Source organism: Nelumbo nucifera, chromosome 7, assembly GCF_055504915.1.
Source record: "Nelumbo nucifera cultivar China Antique chromosome 7, China Antique-T2T, whole genome shotgun sequence".
NCBI lineage: Eukaryota > Viridiplantae > Streptophyta > Magnoliopsida > Proteales > Nelumbonaceae > Nelumbo > Nelumbo nucifera.
Genome location: NC_142655.1, coordinates 3,566,712 through 3,586,926, shown reverse-complemented (window position 1 = coordinate 3,586,926; position 20,215 = coordinate 3,566,712). Strand labels below are relative to the sequence as shown.

Here is a 20,215-nt window from a genome sequence, read left to right as displayed (position 1 = left end):
TCGAGAAGCTCCTCGCAGCAGACTTCATAAGGAAAGTTCATTACTCGAGCTGGGTGGCCAACCTAGTTCTGGTAAAAAAGGCAAACGACAAGTGGTGCATGTGCGTCGACTACACCGACCTGAACCGAGCTTGCTCGAAAGATTGCTTCCCCCTCCCCAGAATTGACCGCCTAGTGGACGCGACCTCGAGACACGAGTTGCTGAGCTTCTTAGATGCCTATTCGGGCTACAACCAATTCAGAATGGATTCGGCCGACGAGGAAAAGACCTCGTTCATCATAGATTTCGGCCTATACTGTTACAAGGTTATGCCCTTCGGATTAAAAAATGCTGGGGTAACCTTTCAAAGGCTTGTGAATAAGTTGTTTCAACCCTTAATTGGCACAAAGATAGAGTGCTATGTAGACGACATGGTCGTCAAGACACAGTTCTCGCACGAATTAATACACGATTTGTGTTCTGTATTTCAAATCACGAGACAATTCAACATGAGACTAAATCCGAACAAATGTATCTTCGGTGTCACTTCGGGCGAGTTCCTAGGGTACATCGTCAACCATCATCATTTGATGGTTAGACGCTATATAAGCTGAACAGTAAATAAATGACCGGGTGGTGTTGAGAGAAACATTAAAATAAATCTTTTTCCAACTATTCTCTCATATAAATCGAGACAAACATTTATTTAGTATACATTTTACCAAATAACAATTTTGAATAAATGCCTGTGGCAATGAACTGGCACTGTTTTTCAAATAAACATCAGCAGAACCGAACACCATGCTTGATGCTTAGTTTGTTTTTAATTTGATCATTAACTTGGGTAAGTGCATTTATCTATATTCATTTGTTTCTCAGATAAATAATATAATGACCATTTTGTCTATAAAAAACCATTATTAAGAGGGGCGGATTTGTTTCTTCATGTGTTGGTATTTGGTAACTTCTCCCATGAGGAAAACTTATTTACCCACCTAGGCGGTGTTTGGCATCGATGCCATTGCTCCAGAAAACGGTGACACATTAGCATCACGTTGAAAAAATCGGTATTCCAAACCATGCCTTGGAAATCAAGAATGACATGATGTGGTAGTGATACAGACTTCCTATAGTGAGTACCAATGCTGAAGATAGATATGAAGCATTGGTACCAAACGTAAGGTATTTCTATTGCCCCATGAAACGTCCTACCTGACAGTAATGTTTCCTAACAAAAAAAAGATTACGTTTTCTCATAAAACAGTACTATATATGCAACATCGCTGCCAAACATATACTTAAAAGATGGTAAATGATACCCAAAGAAATTAATTTTTCAATGGAGCCTACATGAATCTCAAAAACTAATATAAATAACTTTTCCAATTAGAAATGATACCCAGAAAAAATTATTATCACAGTCTCCACATGAATCTGAAATACCAACATCAATATCTTGAAAGGGTGAAAGGGGAATCAAAACCCCATTGACGGACTCCCCCTCCTTAAAATCCAAAAAAAAGGAAAGAATCCTAAAATGAAATCAAGGTTGATGGGGTTGGGCAGCACCATTGTTGAGCTTGTTATTGAAGAAATACTCCATCGTGAGACTGAGAAACCAAGAAACCTGCCTCCCGCCGTTATTCATTTCATCCGATCAACATTTTAGTATTCAATTTGACCATCTAACTAGTGGACATGCTTCCCATCAATCATGTAGTCCAGACAAACATGATCTGATCAGAAGGGCAAAGCCAGTCTGTGCGCACTGCACGAGCAAGATTTTGCTTTACATTAATTATACATAAAATCCAAACTAATATGAGTGGAACCAAACCGCTCTACATGAAACTTTAAGCAGCATCTTAATATGGCGGTCTATATAATAATATTATAGTTGTGATCACATTGCTTTAACATCTAAGTGGGCGTGCCGGAGTGGTTATCGGGCATGACTAGAAATCATGTGGTCTCTACTCGCGCAGGTCCGAATCCTGCCGCCCACGCTTATAATCATTTCAACTCAGAATTATTATTTTGATAGCATTTCATATTTTATGAAGTTGGCTAATACCATTGGGGCGGGTTAATGGTGGGCTAATTTGTAAATTCAAAACCCTATTCGCCTCTTTAGACGTTCCAATCTATATCCTCTTCAAAACCCTTAGTGAAATTTGATAAATAACATCTGATTGGTTATCACCTTTATGATTTCAATTGATTGGTCAGAAAATTTTTAGATATCATATCTTTTTTATATCATAGTCAAACCCTTTTGATAAATAACACCTGATTGGGTATCACGTTTATGATTTCAATTAATTGATCAGAAAATTTTCAAATATCATATCTTTTCCATATCATAGTTGAACCTTATTTGAAAATGCAAAATCCTCTTCAAACCTATCCTTCCCGCATTTTGAGGGTGGGATGAGTCAGGTTGATAGGTTGGGTTTAGAATATGCATTTAATTTTTTATTATTTCTTATTATATATAAATAGTAAATAAGAAAAATAATATGAACAAGTATCAAGACTTCTAATTATTTGATTAAAACATGCAAAAAAAATAAAATATCAATTATCTTTCACATAAAATTCAAAATATTATTAAATTCAACATCTAATACATAAGTTCATGACTCCAGCAGTTAGCCTAGCACCATATATCCATACCTGTATCATAACATGTATCGCCTCAAAATCTGTTTTTTTTTTTTTTTTTTCAAGGGAAAAAAGAAAGAAAGAAAAACTACCCCATTAAGGCGGGTAGGGGCAGATACCTTGAGAAGCACAGATATTGCCATTTGTGGCAACACCCTTTTAAGCCAAAGCAATTGCAGTCAAATAACATACTAAGGTTTTATTTATCTATTTATTAGTATTTATTTATTTGGCTTCATGAATCTACACTCCTATACAAGTTTTTTACTCCCCTATTTGGCTATTTGTTTAGGAATTTTTTTAATCAAATGGCGGATTGCTTAGGGTATCGCTTCAATCTATCTTTGTAATCCACATAGTTGATACCAAATCGAATAGTGAAACCGTCAGCCCATTCGAAATTGTCCAAAAGCGACCATGCAAAATATCCCCTCACCTCCACACCCTTCCTGCAATAAAGTTCAATTCAACATCTATTAACAAAGCTTACATGCAGTACATAATTAAATTTAAAAAGAACCTCCCTATGATCCCATGGCCCAACCAATTTAATCATCAAACCACTTGACCCGGTTAATGAGTCACGGGTAAGAGCTGTTGTTCTCTTTTTGGTTTTGTGTTTTAGTACTTTTAACCATCTCCATCATTAATAATAATACTAGGGCTGCAAATGGATCGGATCACATTGATATATGCATCCAAATTCGATGATAAATCCAATTGATCTGAATTTATTAAGAACCCATCATATTTTCAAAATTATGATACAAATTTGAATACTTTATCAGATATCCAAATCGGATTCAACTTGAATTGTAATAAAAAACTTAATGATATAATATATATAATATTTCATAACTAACGGATTAAATTGGGGTATATTGAATTCGACCCATTAACTAAATGGATCAACTTTTCCTATTTGGTCTGATTTGTTAGGATCAGGGAGATATCCAAATCCAATTCTTACCATATGGAATTCGGATTGGAATCAGATCTGGTCCAACTTATTTGTAGCCATAAACAATACTTCTTATTTATTATACTTATGTTTTTAATATGATAAATATAATATCAAAGATATACAAACCTACTATAATTTTTTAATTCATCTATTTTTATTGTTCAATTTGTACTGTTCCGGCTCAACCAATTTAACTTGACCCAAATAGTTGAACCAGTGATTCACCATCCTGACAAAAATGTGGTTTCTGTTTTCTGATTGGTTTTAATAAAATTGGTTCTATGATCTTTTTTATTTTTTGGTAGTATTCTTATATTTCAATTTTAAAATACTCAATTAATGGCTTTCAGAAGAAATGCAAGGTGGTCACGGTAGAAGTTCATTCTGGCATTATCCTTGAGGGCTTCCTCCAATGTCAGCGTACAGCGTACTGTCATTGAATTCAGGGAACCCTGCACAAAGAATTCCATTTCAACGAATTGCTTTTTAACTCAATATCAATCATGGCTGCCTGCAGTACTGCAATGTGTAAGTGAAATCAGTAGCCTCTTACCATTTTCCGTGATGTAAATAACTGGATTTTTATATCTTCTCTTTGTGTACACCAGAAGATCTCGAGTTCCCTTGGGATAAACACTGAGCCAAGATACTGCTGTCTGAAAATTTATATAAAATGAAATTGGTTTCTTTCTATGTTAATTAGTTAGATTGCTCCATTTGCAAACATCTATATCAGCTTCAGACTTGAGTCTATCCATCCCAAAGAAAGAAAATCAGGAAATTTGGGTTATTCTTGTTAGCGTATTTGTAATTTTGTGTGATAATTGTTTTTTTGGCTAAATAATTAACTTGGGTTTGATCCATATTTCTGAAACATGAACTCTTCGAGATCAGGTCATGAAGATTAAAAACCAAAGCGAAGGAAAAATTAAAAAAAAACAATAAGGCTAGCTCTCACACCTTTGGACCAATAGGGATTCCATTTCTCTGAGCTGTACCAAAGAATTGAAAAGATTGTGTGAATAATAATAATAACGATGATGACGATAATAAAACCCATATAACAAAGACAAATAATCAAAGCATGACGTACTGATAAATTTATTTACCCATCAGCCTAAAGATTTAACTTCAAATCCTTTTTACTTGTAATTTATATCAAGTGGTATGATGCATATTGATTGTGTGAATTATTAAATATTAATTTATATCAACAGGTCGATTTGGTACAACCTTTTGTCGATTATTGTTTTCAAATAAATATATTTGCTATCCTACTCTATGATGGTGGCCCGCACAAGTTCATCTAATATCAGTTCTTATGGTAGACTTTGGTTTTCTAACCAACTACTTTTGATGGGCTTAATTATGGAGGAAGGTTGGGGTTAGCAGATGAGGCTGAGCTTATGACTATTTACCAAGGGCTGAAATGTGATGCTACAAACAACTGGCATTGCCTTTTGATATGCCTGGATGGTCAAGAAGTTTTGAATGTCACCTTTTGAAGCAACTTTCAGATTTTTTTTTTTTTTTTTGCTATATAAATAGAAAAGTTAACACAACACCCTGGCCCATTGCTTAGCCCAAGTAGCTATAACTTTTCTAGAACCTCATGTAGTCACGTGTGGTATGATGTATGGGCGTTAATAGGGGCGTCAATGGGCCAATTTTGGATTGGATTAGGATTTACATCGCTTTTAGGGGTATATCAGACAATTACTCAGTGCCCTTTTCCCGATAGGTATCTCAACGATGCCCTGAATACCAGGCTACTCGATTATATTTGGGTTCAGTTCTATAACAACCACCCCTGACAATACAACTCCTGTAACACCGATAGCCTAAAGAGATCTTGGAACCAGTGGATTTCAAGCATCTCAGCTAAGATCTTTCTAGGATTGTCGGCATCCCCTTGGGCGGTTGGGAGTGGCTTTATCCCTGCGAATGTGTTAATCTATCAAATCCTTCCCGTGATTAAAAGGGATCTCCAAGGTATGGAGGGTTCATGCTTTTGATCTAAGTACTTTGGTGATAAAAGGGATCTTCAAGAAATCCAGCGGTCAGAACGCCTACGGATCCATTCAATACTTTTTTCATCGGTGTAAGTTTCCAAGTGTTGGCAAAAGTTTCCTTATTCATTTAAGTCATTGGTGCCCAACGAGAAAAGAGTAAATCAAACATAAAGAAGTGAACCGATTTGTATTTAATTAAATAGGTAAAATGTCAGTTTATAGCTTATAGATTTGGATTTACTTTGTTTCCAATCGCAACTTTACTTTCTTTTTCTCTCTAAATTTTGTCAATCATTAATAAAAATAATAATTATTTATCATACTTATTATTTTTTAATATAACATAATATTAAATTACTTAATTTATTCAATAAAATTAATATAAGTTTTAAATTATAATATTAAATTACCTTGGGTAGGCCCTAGAACCACCAGGGCCAAAATTGACCCTAGAACACTAGGTGTTCAAATTCAGTTGTCAAATTGAAAACCAAACCAAACCGGACCGAATCGAATTAGTTAATTTGGTTTGGTTGTTTCAATTTTCGATTCGGTTTGGTTTTTAAATTTTAGAAATTTTGGTTTTCGGTTTGAGAAAAAAGTCAACCGAACCGAACCATAAACCAAATTAAATACATATATTTATATTTTTAATTATAAATATGCATATTAATATTAACATTACTATTTATATTAATAATAATATATAATATGCATTTTAAGTATAGATATTGATATATTTTAATAATAATTATTAATATAAATATAAAATACATTTATATCTTAACTAACCAAATTAAAACCGAATCAAACCGATTTAAATTTGCTTTGGTTTCGACTCTATTTCAGTTTGGTTCGGTTCCGAAATGTTGGTTAAGCTCCATTTTCTGAATCAAACTGAACCAAACTGATCAAATGAACACCCCTACCTAAAACTAACCCCTATAGGGTAGGTTCTAAGTAGGCCCTGGTTCCAAAGACCTGGAACTGACACCTATAGGGTAAGTTCTAGGTTTGGCCTCGGAACCAAATTGAACTGATCTATGCTCACCCCTACTCTCTCTCCAATAGTCAATGTTCATTCCATTTTCCCTCATCCCATTAATCCCAAATCTATATCTATATATTAAAACAAGGTTATCTAAATAATATAAACTCTCACCAGTCCCCAATAAGATCATTCTCTCTCTCTCTCTCTGTTTGTCTCTCTTCGATTTTTTTTTTAATTTTTCTTTTTTCTCTAAATGTTATAAACTTCAACCATTACAATGACTACAATGGTCTCCAGTGCTCATAAAATAAAATTTATTAATATATGGCAATTCTAGGTGCTCACAAATCAAAAAGAACCTTTATTAGCCTTCGTGCTTTCAAGCAAACCCGTAACTTAGGAAAATTCTAGGTGCTCATGAAAATATTCATCCAAGTTATTACTTTATTGGCAATTTTTTTTTTTATCAAAGTCTTCCCATAGAAAGTATTACAATAATAGTTCTAACAAATACTGATTAAATAAGAAACTGAGGGGCTGGTTGAGATTGAAACGTAAAGCAAAGTTTTGAGTTGTAATGTAAGAGTTAGGAGCACATAAAATCTTGCATACTGACCAAGATATTAAATTCCAATAAAATGATTAATTTTAGGTACAATATATATGATGGTGTAATAATTTTCTCTTATAATAATGATAATAAATAGATATTGGATCATGGAATTTCTGGGTAGCAAGGCTTATGAGGAAGAAGAGGATGAAAGACCTTTTCGCCACGAAATACGTTGAGGATGAACGCAATGTTTGTAAAAGCAAAAACCGAAATTGGATCCTGTTTTCTGGGTGATTATCTAATTTTTCTAGGTTTTCGGAATTTGGTTCGCTTCAATGTTCATAAGACCGTGTTGATACCGTTCATACAATTCCTTAATTCCTTGAAGCAGAAGCCGATCTCTCCTACCTTCTTGCTATTTGTCAAGGGAACAAAATGGCAACCCATTTTGCTGATGTTGTGTATGATTTGCCCATTGAATCATATCCGATCCCAAAGTACTTTTTTGGGTAGAAGATCCCAAAAGTACTTAAGGCAATTGTTCTTGATTCATTATTCAATTCTTGATCATTAAATTAGTGCATGACTTATCAAAATCAAAATTGATGGTAGGCTTGGCAGCCCAAATTTGCTATCCTCAGTTTCTCACACAGTCACACTCATACAGGAGTGTCTTGACATGCCTAGCGAAGTTGGGGCTACAATTTGGGTGGACTGGACTAAGATTTAAAAAACTGGGCTTCACCTTCTAGGTAATTTATTATTGCTTTTAACTAAGACATAAAGAAAGTCAAAAAGGGAAAAGAAAAGAGCAGATAGATGTCCTCTGCTTATTTACTCGATCAGCACAAGAGTCATAGTAATTGCCTGGGCCTGGGCTATCTTTGGAGGAAATTTTTGAACCAAGAGGCGGAATGCTTTGGATATCTCTTCAACCCATCTTTGTAGTCCACGTAGTTAATACCAAACCGAACTGTGTAACCAGAACTCCATTCGAAGTTGTCCAAAAGCGACCATGCAAAGTATCCCTTCACTTTCACACCCTCCCTGTATGTCAAAAAAAAAAAAAAACCAACATTCGTTCACTTCAGTCTTTCACATTAATGTTTTCTCAGTACCCATCAATCTTCTGTAGTTTCAATTTCAATGCAAGAATGAAATGGAAGGGGAAAACACAAAGAAAAGAACGAAGGAATCCCAACTCACTGAATGGCTCTTTGAAGGAAACAGAAATGGCGACGATGATAATCTATTCTCAAGTCATCTCTCAGGGCTTCCTCCAACGTCAATGTACTGTTGTCTACCTCTGAAACTCCTGACAAATAAATCAATTGAAGAAAATAATATATATCAGCAGCTTCCACTTGTGACCATCAACGTTTCATGAGATGGGAAAAATTAATTACAGAAAGAAACTGCGCAGATCAACTGTACGTGATTTGCTCACCATTCTCTGTAATATAAATGGTTGGATTATTGTATCGTGCCTTCACATAGAGCAACATGTCTCGAATTCCTCTTGGGTATACATAAAGCCAATCCGAACCAGACTGTAAATTAATCAAACACATAAACTGCTAATTAATCCATTTATTTAATAGAATGAGTTGATTGATCGATTAGATGCTGATATGAAACCAATAATACCTTTGGACCTATGGGGACACCGTTCCGTTGCGATGTCAAAGTCACTCGAGAATCGATAAGGTAGCTTGCGGGAACAGAGTTGGAGGTGGAAGCGTTGGCTGCATAAGCAGCAGAGTAGTAATTTAATCCCAGGAAATCAAACGATCCCTTCACTGCAATGGACCGGTCTTGTGAGAATTTTGGCAACCGATTTCCCACGAGAGCTCGCATGCTGTCTGGATAGTCGCCATAGGTCAATGGGTCGGTGTACCTGTAATCAAAAATCATATTCTCTTCCGGCTTGCACTGATCAGATAGGAGAAAAGAGTACTGCAGATGACTAGTACTCACCATCCAAATACGAAATCCATAGCTCGTCGAGCAGCATCTTTGCTGGATTGGTCGTCGGAGAAGGGCACAAACCAAGGTGCCACCAGCGTGATTCCAATCTTGCCTTTCTGAGATGCCTGCCAATAATGGAGATGCGTCAACCTCTGGGACATGAACCATACAGATGATACAGTCGATCCACGATCCTTGGCCCACCAGAAATTAACTTAATTACCTGGTACTTTTCCTTGTACACCTTCACAGCGGCAGCGTGAGCAAGAAGCTGGTTGTGGGCTACGGCGTAGGGCTCGGTCCCGGAATTCCCACCGGTGCAGTTTCGGTTCAGCCATGAAGAACATCGGCCGGGAGCAAAGGTGCCGGTGGCGTAGCCGGAAGAGCTAAAGGTCGATGGCTCATTTAAAGTGATCCAGTGCTTCACGCGATCACCGAACTCTTTGTAGCAAAGCTCCGCGTAGTCTCGGAAGTCATCCCTTTTTTTACATCCAATCTCATCAGGTGACCCATCACCCAAGTTTATTATTTTAGGGTTCTTTCACATCTTTTATATATATATATATATATATATATATATATATATATATATATGTCAGCACGTCTCTCAAATTTTTCTCCCCCACCCTTTTCTTAATTTCTCAAATTTTCAAGTTTTCCTTTTTTAAATCCACGTAAGAATATCTGAACTACTCAAATGAATTTGTAATAAAAGGCTAAAAGCTTTTGCAGGAGACGTTTGTCATTCCCATGCATCTCTCTAGTTGAAATCAACCCCCACAAGATAATTTCCCACAGTACATCCCCGTCATCATTTCATCATTTTTATCATTTTTAGTATTATCATCGGCCGAATCCGTCATGGTGTATTATTACTATATTATTTATAGTAATGCCTCATCATTTTTGGTATTGGGAACATATCAAATTGGTGTATTATAGTAATAATATAAATCAATATTTTTAAAATCGAACCGAACAACAAATCGGTCAAAGGTCTGGTTCTCAAGTTGAATGGTCCGACCATTTGAACCGAATGGACAACCCGTTTTAACAAAAAATAGAAAATAAAAAGCGAACAAAACCGTTGGATAGTTCAAATGGTTTGACCTCCAAGGTCAACGGTTTGCTGACCAAATCAACGGTTTTTGACAAAATAACGGTTCTGGGGTAAAACGGAACCCATCACCCTGGCTTTTTCGGTCCAGTCCGGTTTTGAAAACCATGATATAAATCAAATAATATAAATAGGTTGAGGTTAAACAATCAAAAAATTATTAATTTAAAAATCCACTAAACCTACACTAAAAATAAATATTAACAAAACTTAGTAAATGTTAAAAATGTGTTTCAATTCCACTTAAAAGTCCAACTTAATAAACACCAATAAAAATAATAAATTCAAATATAAAAATATTAATTGATAGTTTTAATAATATTATTAGATAACTTATGAGTTAAGACCTTAATTGATAGTTTTAAAATACCAACAATTAATTAAAAATCCAAAAAATTCTGAAAAACATAAACATAATTAAAATACTAAAAATAATTAAAAATTATTGAAAAATAAAAAATATTTTATATTAATAAGGGTATTTACTGAAAATAATTAAAAAGTACAATTAAAAGTATTTTATTTTTAAAAAATAACAAAAATTATTAAAAAATACCCGAGCCATAAATTATTGAAAAATATTGAAAATTAGTTGAATTTTATATTAATGATGGTATTTATTTAGTTATTTAATTTATTTTTACTGAAAGCAAATGCAAATTAATTTTGTAGTGAATAATATGCAAAAATAAATGATTAAAATACTGAAAATTATTGAAAAATACACATATGCAAAAATTACTGAATAATAATGAAAAAACACCAAAAATCAATTAAAAATCCAAAAGTTCTGAAAACATAAAGCTTAATTAAAATACTAAAAATAATTAAAAAATAAATTAATTATATTTTATTGCAAAAAATACTGAATAATAACGAAAAAATAATGTATTTATATTATTAATAGTAATATAATTAACAATAATTATTTTTAAATTGTAACTAACAGTAATTATAATTCAAGCTATAAATAGTAGAAAATTACATTTAATTACCAAAAAATTACATTTTATTAGTTTTAGGCAAGAAATTAGCAATATTTCTGAAAATGTGATAATTTCGAAAAATTTTTGTATTTTAAATAAATACAGTAATTTAATAATTACAATATTTTAATAGCTAACAATATTTTAATAATTAATAATAAAAACAACAAATCGTTTATAACTTAACCTAACCTAATTAGATCTAAAAATTTGCAGGCTCAAGCAACTATTTTCTTTTGAGTTAGGTCTAACTGAGATATGCACCATGCCCACACATTATCAAGGATAATTAGCCACGTCCACACATTATTAGGGATAATCAGATCCGAAGTATAATTGGGTATCAAGCTTTTAGAGTCCAATGATGGCTTTAGCGGATAGGGCCCAAGCTATACAACCCCTAATAAGCTCAACTTGGAAGTTATATGCATATATGATAAATATTATTATATAATATTTAAATAACAAATTTTATATTAATATATATATATAGAAATGTTATATATTTTTTTATAGTAGACTATAGTTAAATAAAAAAATTAATTTATAAAAAATCAAAATTGTATAATTAACATGGGCCTCTTTATCAACAGAAAATGTGCAAGCCTGAGGCCAAGCCCAACCCAACCATCAGGCCTAGATCTTGAGTCCGAGCCCAACCCTTGTATAAAGCCCAAAGTTCAAGCTCGAGCCTGAAGCCCGATCTATACAAAAAATGTCTTATTTTCAATATACTTTATAAACTAATATTATATTAATTTAGTAATAAATTAATAAACTAATTTATATTTCCTAATAGTAAATTCATATTTATTAATAATTTAAGAAGCATATATATATATGACCTTTCATAGCTTGGCCTTGTTCGCAGCCTAGCATGGCCCAAGGCTCGGCCCAACACGACCCGATTGACAGCTCTACTTGAACCTGCCCAATACTGGGGACGGGACGAGGAAATTCGAGGATTCCCCATCCTTGATGAGGAGTAGAGTGTCTTGCCCCTGAACTTGCCCGACATTGAGTGGTTGCCTTGCCTTGAACCCGCCTAACACTGGGGACGGGGTGGTGTTGGGGTAGAGTGTCTTGACTATGGGGTAGGGGAAGGGATGGGGTGCCCCACCCTTAACCCACCCCATTGCCATTCCTATATAATTGTTAATTATTAGTTAAACTAATAAAAATGTTAGTTTTTGTAATTATTTTTATTTATTTAAAGTTAATCAAATTTTCATTTAAAAATAATAAAAATAATAAGAATTATTAAAATTACTATAAATTATTAATAAAAATAAATTTATTAAAAAATACTTATTCATATTAAATTAACAATAATTATTTTCTGTAAATCAACATTAAATGAAAATACAATTATTAAAATTTTAGATATTAACAATAGCTTTGAATACTTTTAGTTAATTAACAAGAAATTTTGATTATTAATTTAATATTAATTAATAATAAATAAAATTATTAAATCTTTCAGATTTTCCTATGCATTGCATGGGTCCCGTTAGTATTAATTGTGGCAACATGAATTGACCCATTTGACCCAAAATGGTTTAATTTCTTACCACCACCTAGATGTAGACACCATTTTCCCATGTAGATTTTAAAAGTGTAATTTTTTATGTTATTGGAATTATTAATTTATTATATATAAATTTAATTAGAGGAATTTAGTGATCAAAATAAATTAAGGCTTTGTAAGATTTAATGAGAAGGAATTGAATGCATTCAATAATAGTATTCAATTTACATTTTCTACCCCTACAACAAAAGGACCATATTTCAAAAATGGGGGGGGGGAGTATTTTAGTCAACAAAAATTCTAAAAATTTTAAAAGCTATTCCTACTTTTTATAGTAGTACAGATTTTATACAAAGTGGTTGATCTAAAACTACAACTTCTTCACGGTCCAAGATTTGACCATAACACCAAGTAATTTAATCAAGAAAAGGAAAAAAAAAAACTGGGTCCATGCCCACAGAAATACAAATAGTTGCAAACAAAAGGTCAATAAAATAAAACAGTTACAAATTATAGGGGTTGTTTTAGTAAATATGCGTGGAACCATTGGGGTGGGGCATGTCTCCCACCCGTGTCTGTATCTGCTGTGGTCACAACTCACAACACTTTTCTTCTTCTGACCCTCAATGAGATCATGTGGGCACCCAGTGATGAAATTTTATTTAAAATTTAAAAAGTAGCTCAAGTGATCGACGTTTGAATTTTGAAATTTAATTCCATCACTGACCTGCCTGTCAGTGTTTCAACGGAAGGTTGTAAGAAAGTTGTGTGACCACGGTTGCAGCAGATTAATTAAATATTAGCTCTCTAACTAGGGATAGAATTAGAATTGTTAGGAGCCACTTACACAATTTTAGCATTTAGAAAACCACCATACTCATCTTCTAGTGCTTGTGGAAGATCCCAGTGGAAGAGAGTCGCAAAAGGTTGAATACCTACACATGAAATTAAGCAATCAATAAGAGAAAACCTGAAATTGAAACAACAGAGAACGATTAAGGTTCTCATCATCATGGCCCAATGACTTATGAGATGAGAGAGAGAGGTTGTAAACCTTTGGATAAAAGCTCATTGATGAGATTGTTGTAGAATGTGATGCCTTCCCTATTCATTCCCCCACTTAACTTTCCATCTGAGATTTCAATAACATTCAGAAAAAAAAAAAGATAAATTAATATGGAAATAAGAAAGAAATGAAGAAATAACTACAGATAGATAGATTAATGAAATAATTAGGCAATAACCAAGTAATATATTTAGTTTGCCAAAAAACCAACAAAACAAGTATTTACTTGGCAATATTCTGGACCAAGATATAGAGAACCTGAAGGCATCCAACCCCATTTCTTTCATTATCCCCACGTCCTCCTGTATAAGTCATTCATGTCAAACAGGTTAATTACAGAAATCTCACCATTCCTCATCAATAACTTTTCTGTTTCTCTCTACTTACTTCCCATCAAACCAAACATACCCTACAGAAATCAATGGTTCAAAATTAACTCAAAATCCCCAGCAGCCCCAGAAAAAAATGAAAAATATTTTCTGCATACCATTCATACTCATAACGTGCAAAAGAGAGGGAAATTTTGAGGCAAAATAGTGCAGAATACCTTATAGCGATGATAAAAGTCTATGGCAACGTCTCCATTGCTGCCGTCTTTTATTTTACCTGCACACCATTAATGCACTGCGTTTAGCTACAGAGAGAGAGAGAGAGAGAGAGAGAGAGAGAGAGAGAGAGAGAAACCTGGGTATGTGTGAGTGAAGGTATCCCAAATGCATGAACCTCTTCCGCCTTCATTTGCCGCTCCCTCATACTGTTAAAACCATGAGAAAACTGAACAGTCGGACACATTGATTCCGATAGCTTCCATATAAAGAAGGTGATGATAGAATGAGATTTCCAGCACCTAGCTAGATAATTGAAGAGTGATGACAAACCTGATAAGAAGCTGAAGCTGTTCCGAAAACGAAATCCGACGGAAATTTGCTTCTGCCGAATGAAGCTGAGACATTACTAATTCTAACACTACTCTCGGCATGACCCAACAATTCGACCACCAGAACGAGGAATAAGCTAAGGAGAGCAAATAAGCCTTCACGAATCACCATTGAAATATATATCATATCACAATTCACAATGAATATCAATAATCTATTTGTTTCAATTCATTAATCAAAGTATATATATATATATAGCAGGTAGGTAGCACAGCACGTTGCAGACATGCATTGGGACCATCTCCCCTTGAATAATGATAAATTACAGATGCAAAGATATCCCAGATGTGCGGCTCCCAAGTGCTGTGAGGAGCAAATTCGAACTGGAAGGAGACTATACGTACACGAAAAGAAATATTATATCCAACGTTAAAATTCAATTGTCCATTCAAAATTAAAGAGTTTGAGATTAATTCATGTAAGTTCGCCGAACCACCACCTCCTTAATAAAAGACAAAGAAAAAGGAATAAAGTGGGGCTGATTTTTGCTGCTAATAAGTAATTGCTTGGATGCTAGATAAGTAACAATCAATGTGGAATAAAGTGGGAATGCACTATGCAGTTCAATTCTAGACTTAATTGGATGGAAGAATACACTCCACCGATCACAGATGGGACTACTGATTCATTCCTTTACGCGCTTAATTAGCAATTTGGAAAATTATATTATACTTATAGCTTGAAGCAATAAATCTGAATAACCCATAACCCACCTTGCTTGGTTGGTAAAGAAGAGTATTAAATTCCATGAATGTGGTCATCAATTTCCACAAATGTTTTTTCCATGTGATTGCAAATTAAGGATCTGTTTGGTTCTTACTTCCTAGTACTAGTACTGTAGGACCATATGGTATATAGTTATATATTATTGGCTATAATAATACCATGGGCTTTAGGCGGCTTTGAATGGCTATACTACTGCTTTTGGATTTGGTGCCTCATCCATTGGATCAAGCAAGGAGAACTGGAGAAGGAGCCTCTACATGGACCCACCTTTCATGGGCAGAGGGTATTTAGGGCCCAACCCAAACTTTTGACCGAATTACTTAATTATTCACCAAATTACACTTAACAAAAGGTATGGTTGGTGGCCTGTCTGCCTAATCACCTGCGCTTATTCCAACCGTAAAAATAAAACAGGGAAAAGCATTGGGTTGTTGATTTGGGCACACCCAATTACCTTTTTCATGGAAAGGACACGGGAGTCAATGAAGGAGTCCTGATCATTTGCTAACAAAACGCATTCTAACACCCTCCACACCGCACATCTCATTCTCATTCATTGTGGGTCTCACTTTTATGGTTGGGTCCAGTCTCATTATGAGATGTGCCGTGTAAGATTATGTTGGAATGATTTTTGTTGGTAGGTGATCCAACTCGTGTAAAATGTTAAAATAGAGTTTGGATGGACTAGGGATAAAGTGGTCTAAGTAATCTATCAACAGTAAACACGACAGTGTATTGTATACATGGGCTTGCATGGCATTCATATCTTATGGGTATGAAACAAACTTTATTAATATATAGGTAGATAGATTAGTAAATTTGGTTTCAATGTTGTTTTTTGGTAAAAAAAAACTTAAATATATATTTTATGATTCTTTTATCTTTTATTTTCTTTCAAAATTTTAAAATTCCTTTATTTTTTCTTCTTCCCTAAGGGAAAAATAAGATTTTTTTTTTTTTAATTCTAAATGACTTCACATGTGCTTTTTCAGATGGAGAATATATTCTAATCGTGTGGGATTAGTCCATAAAATATGTTTAAGTCAATTTATGAAAACTCAAGATATTTTTAAGTCTTTTATCCTTGTTTTTTATTAAGTTGACATAGATTCAAGTTTCATGAAAATAATTTTCAATCCATCATTTTATTTATGAAATACAACATTAAAATCATTTTTCATTCATTTTAATAATACTATATTATATTTTGCCCATTTTGATCCGATTGTAATCCAAATTCAATTCGAATATAAACAAATAAAATTTGCATCTACCGATATCGGATTCAATTTGGTTTGTTTGCAGACCCAATAAAAAAAAAGGAGGTGGCCCACCACCACCAGAATACTGGCTTGCTTGTCCTCCCCTGGACTTTGGGTCGTTTCAAGACTAATATTATTCTCTGGGACAAATCATGGACTGTGTTAAATGGCCTAATCCAACTGTATCCTTTCCTTTCAGATCACCCAAAAAAACAAAAACCTTAGGCCTTTCAATCCAAGCTCAAGTTTAACTGGATCAAACCCAAATTTAATTCAAAGTTCAACCCTAGTCGACAACGACAAATGAGCAAGCAGTCAGTAGCATAGGGATAGATAATTTCAAAGTATCTTTCTCTATGTATGGTCTACGCGTCAAATTGGATGGCTGGAGGTTGGAAATATAGGATTCTTCCAAATTTAAGCCTCAAGGGATGCATGAATCCAACTCCGGGCAGTCCATGACTCGGCAACTTGGGTGGGCTCGAGTTAAAATTTGAATGGATCCACCCTGGAAACCCGGGCCTGATACAGTGAAAATTTTAGAACGATGATGTGATTAGATTTGTTTTCTTTTTAAATCAATCGTCTCCTAACGGATTAGAACAAGCCGACCACAAATCGTCCGTTTGTAGTGAACTTTCAAAAACTCAATTTCTGTCTAAATCGGATTTTCCAAAATAAAGACAATGAAATCGTATTTTCTAAATTAACATATGATGATTGGTAAAATTTATCTCCAATGAACACTCCAGGGTTCTATACACATTGGGCTCGGATAGCTCAGATAGGGTCTACATTTAATATGCATATGGAGCACTGATGTATCTCACTCATGATAGGTTGTTCAGCCGGTCAGCTGACTGTATATGATTTTTGTGTCCACCCAAGTTCAGGACCATCCTTAGACAGGCGTGTGGATCACATGCATCAGAAGATGTGGATCCACTGTTGGAAGGATCCTGGATCTACTCGCCAAGGGCGGAGCCAGGAATTTCTTGAAGGGGGCCAAAAACTAAAGTGGATTGGGGAGGGGATAGAATAAATATGGATGGACCATTGTGGGGTATAACCATTGAATTCACATTTGTGCCCCATAGAACGCTAATCCCAACCCGTATTAGAAATATCTCCCAATGACAACCTTTGGAAATGTTACCAATGCACACTGAGATGTACATTTGGGGTGCCTTTTTTTTTTTGAAAGATTCGTTATATTAAGCTTAAGCTAGTCTTCCACTTTAGGTATCCCATCCTGATAGTCATTTAGAATAAAAGATGATAGACAGTGGAGTTTCGCGAGTTGGAATACCTTGTGGGCTGAACTGTTAAACTTTCTATTTACATACACATCTATATCTACATGTGGGGTGCCCATGGGACGCACTTTGTGAGGCACAGATAAATGTGAACTTATAACCATTGACGTGAAGGGAAAAATATAAACGAAGTATCTGTTTAATAGTAATAGAAAGGCTTTTTTTTTTTCTTTGAAGTGGAAGCATCAGAGCATTCATTCATTTATAGATGAATCAAGTAGAATGAGATCATGTAAAGGATGGTTCAGACGACTACCAAATACAGATATGCTTTGAAGTTTGAACAGAACAAGCAAATCTAGCAATCTGATGTGCAACTCTATTGACTGTAAACAACGTATGAGCTTATATATAAATAATTCATGTTTAAGTGGAATTTTGGTAACATCCAACCCAACCCAGAAGGCATTCACGGTATTTGATTTTTGGTGCCACTGCCACACTCACAGGAACCACAATATCCGTTTCAATTCATCCAAGGTATAGATTGGAACTTGGAAATGTAAATGTGCAAGATAATGTAAATTCCATTATTTGGACTACTCTAGCTCCCTCAACCTTTCTTTCTTTACATCATCAGATACAGCTCTACTGTAGAGAAAATGGAAAGGAAAACAGAAATTCTTTCTTTTTTTTTTGTGTGTGTAGTATTTTCTCATACAAAACTGAACTTACAATTACACGGAAAAGAACCAGATGGATTATGATGAATGAAACTCTAATTCTGAAGGTTAGGTGAGAGCATAGCCAAATGGAGATTCCATGAAGCGGGTTTCAGATGTTCTGAAAGACATCTCTGAGGCTTCAATATCAACGCCATTCTTTTGGGCAGTGTCCGTCCTTTGAATCAGAAAGATAAGCGATTCCACAATTTCAGACATTGATGGCCTAAATTCTGGTTGGGGCTGTTGGAGTTCCAGTCACATGCATGCATACATATATACATAAACATCTTGGTGTTAGAAAATCTTATTAGTAAACATTTTCACAGATGCATTAATGTACACACAACAATTTAAATGCAAGCCTTTATGTATGAGATACATGTTAAACTACACCTATTTCTCTTTCAAAATAAATGTAAGCTTTAATTAGTAGCACATTCATTTTACCTGAATACAGATAGAGATAATATCAGCAAACCGGGATAGAACCTTGGAGGAGAAAGTCAGTTTAATTGTTGGATCAACCATCTCTTCCAAAGACTCATAGTCATGCAAATGGGATGAGGCCCATTTCACCAAAAATTGCTCTTCAGCTGATTTTGAACTACCAGGAAAAAAAAAGAGAGAAGATATCATCATCATGAAACATGATATAAATTAGAAGGCAGCAAGACATGAAGGTATAGCTCACAAGAAGGATAACCATTCACCAACCTGTCAAAAGGTTTCCTTCCTGTGAGAAGCTCCAAAAGCAACACTCCGAAAGCATAGACATCACTCTTTGTGTTATCCAGACTAGGTCGGCCATGTTCAGGGGCAATATAACCAGCATAGCTAATAGCCATTTCAGAAGCCTGTTTGCATTGTTGGTCAATTTTAGTTGCTACCCTGTCCCCACCATCCCATTAACTATATCAGGGATATGTTTATTACTCTAGGAAGTACATACCTTAAGTTTAACACTATTGCTAGTAAGGGACCTCAGAGTAGCTAGCCCACAGTCACATAAACGAGGAATAAACTCATCATCAAGCAAAATGTTGGTGGCCTTTAAATTACTATGAGCCAAAGGAGGCAAACATGATAGGTGGATATAGCTGAAATATCATATAATAAAAATGAAACCACTGAAAATCAGAAAATAATAAGAGGAAATAGCTAGTTTCCTGCTTCATGTCAAAGAGCTACACAACAATATGGAATACTTACTCCAGTGCCCGGGCAATACCGAGGGCAATTCTGGCACGGCAGATCCATGGCAAAGGTTTGTAAGCATTGCAGTGCAAAGCATCATGAAGTGAGAAGTTTTTGACATACTCATAGACAATATGATGATGTCCATCCCCCACACAATAGCCAACAAGTGTGACAATATTTGGATGCCTCAAACGTGCCACCTTAAAGATAACATCCAGGACTTGCTCCTCTTCATGGAGAGAAAGTGCCACCATCCTTGTGCTCTTCACAGCCAAGGTCTGGG

General features: G+C 34.7%; 2 protein-coding genes and 1 non-coding gene across 7 annotated transcripts in view; 1 reads left to right on the top strand and 2 right to left on the bottom strand.

The window, feature by feature from the left end:
* Nucleotides 1–1,903: 1,903 nt before the first annotated feature.
* Nucleotides 1,904–1,985, top strand: TRNAS-AGA (transfer RNA serine (anticodon AGA)). Its single transcript has one exon. It is a non-coding gene; the product is annotated as a tRNA-Ser (tRNA).
* Nucleotides 1,986–7,740: 5,755 nt separating this feature from the next.
* Nucleotides 7,741–14,941, bottom strand: LOC104597529 (beta-glucosidase 12-like). Its single transcript, XM_010259121.3, has 12 exons — nucleotides 14,707–14,941; nucleotides 14,513–14,582; nucleotides 14,376–14,434; nucleotides 14,055–14,130; nucleotides 13,817–13,894; nucleotides 13,610–13,697; nucleotides 9,355–9,610; nucleotides 9,141–9,256; nucleotides 8,811–9,060; nucleotides 8,611–8,713; nucleotides 8,370–8,478; nucleotides 7,741–8,210 (listed from the first exon to the last, which is right to left on the bottom strand). Exons 1-12 carry the CDS (start codon nucleotides 14,890–14,892, stop codon nucleotides 8,042–8,044), a joined length of 1,560 nt encoding a protein of 519 aa, XP_010257423.1. The 5' UTR covers nucleotides 14,893–14,941; the 3' UTR covers nucleotides 7,741–8,041.
* Nucleotides 14,942–18,530: 3,589 nt separating this feature from the next.
* Nucleotides 18,531–20,215, bottom strand: part of SRF2 (STRUBBELIG-receptor family 2) — a 40,653-nt gene continuing 38,968 nt past the window's right edge. For 3 of the 5 annotated variants that reach the window (XM_088891862.1, XM_010259123.3, XM_010259122.3), the window contains 5 exons: nucleotides 19,945–20,210; nucleotides 19,685–19,832; nucleotides 19,450–19,589; nucleotides 19,183–19,339; nucleotides 18,531–18,975 (listed from right to left, as the gene is read on the bottom strand). In XM_088891862.1, coding sequence (XP_088747988.1) covers nucleotides 18,802–18,975; nucleotides 19,183–19,339; nucleotides 19,450–19,589; nucleotides 19,685–19,832; nucleotides 19,945–20,210 — 885 coding nt within the window. In that variant the 3' untranslated portion in view covers nucleotides 18,531–18,801. Of the gene's footprint in view, nucleotides 18,976–19,182; nucleotides 19,340–19,449; nucleotides 19,624–19,684; nucleotides 19,833–19,944; nucleotides 20,211–20,215 lie in introns of all 5 variants that reach the window. The other 2 variants (XM_088891863.1, XM_088891864.1) reach the window with 2 other exon arrangements.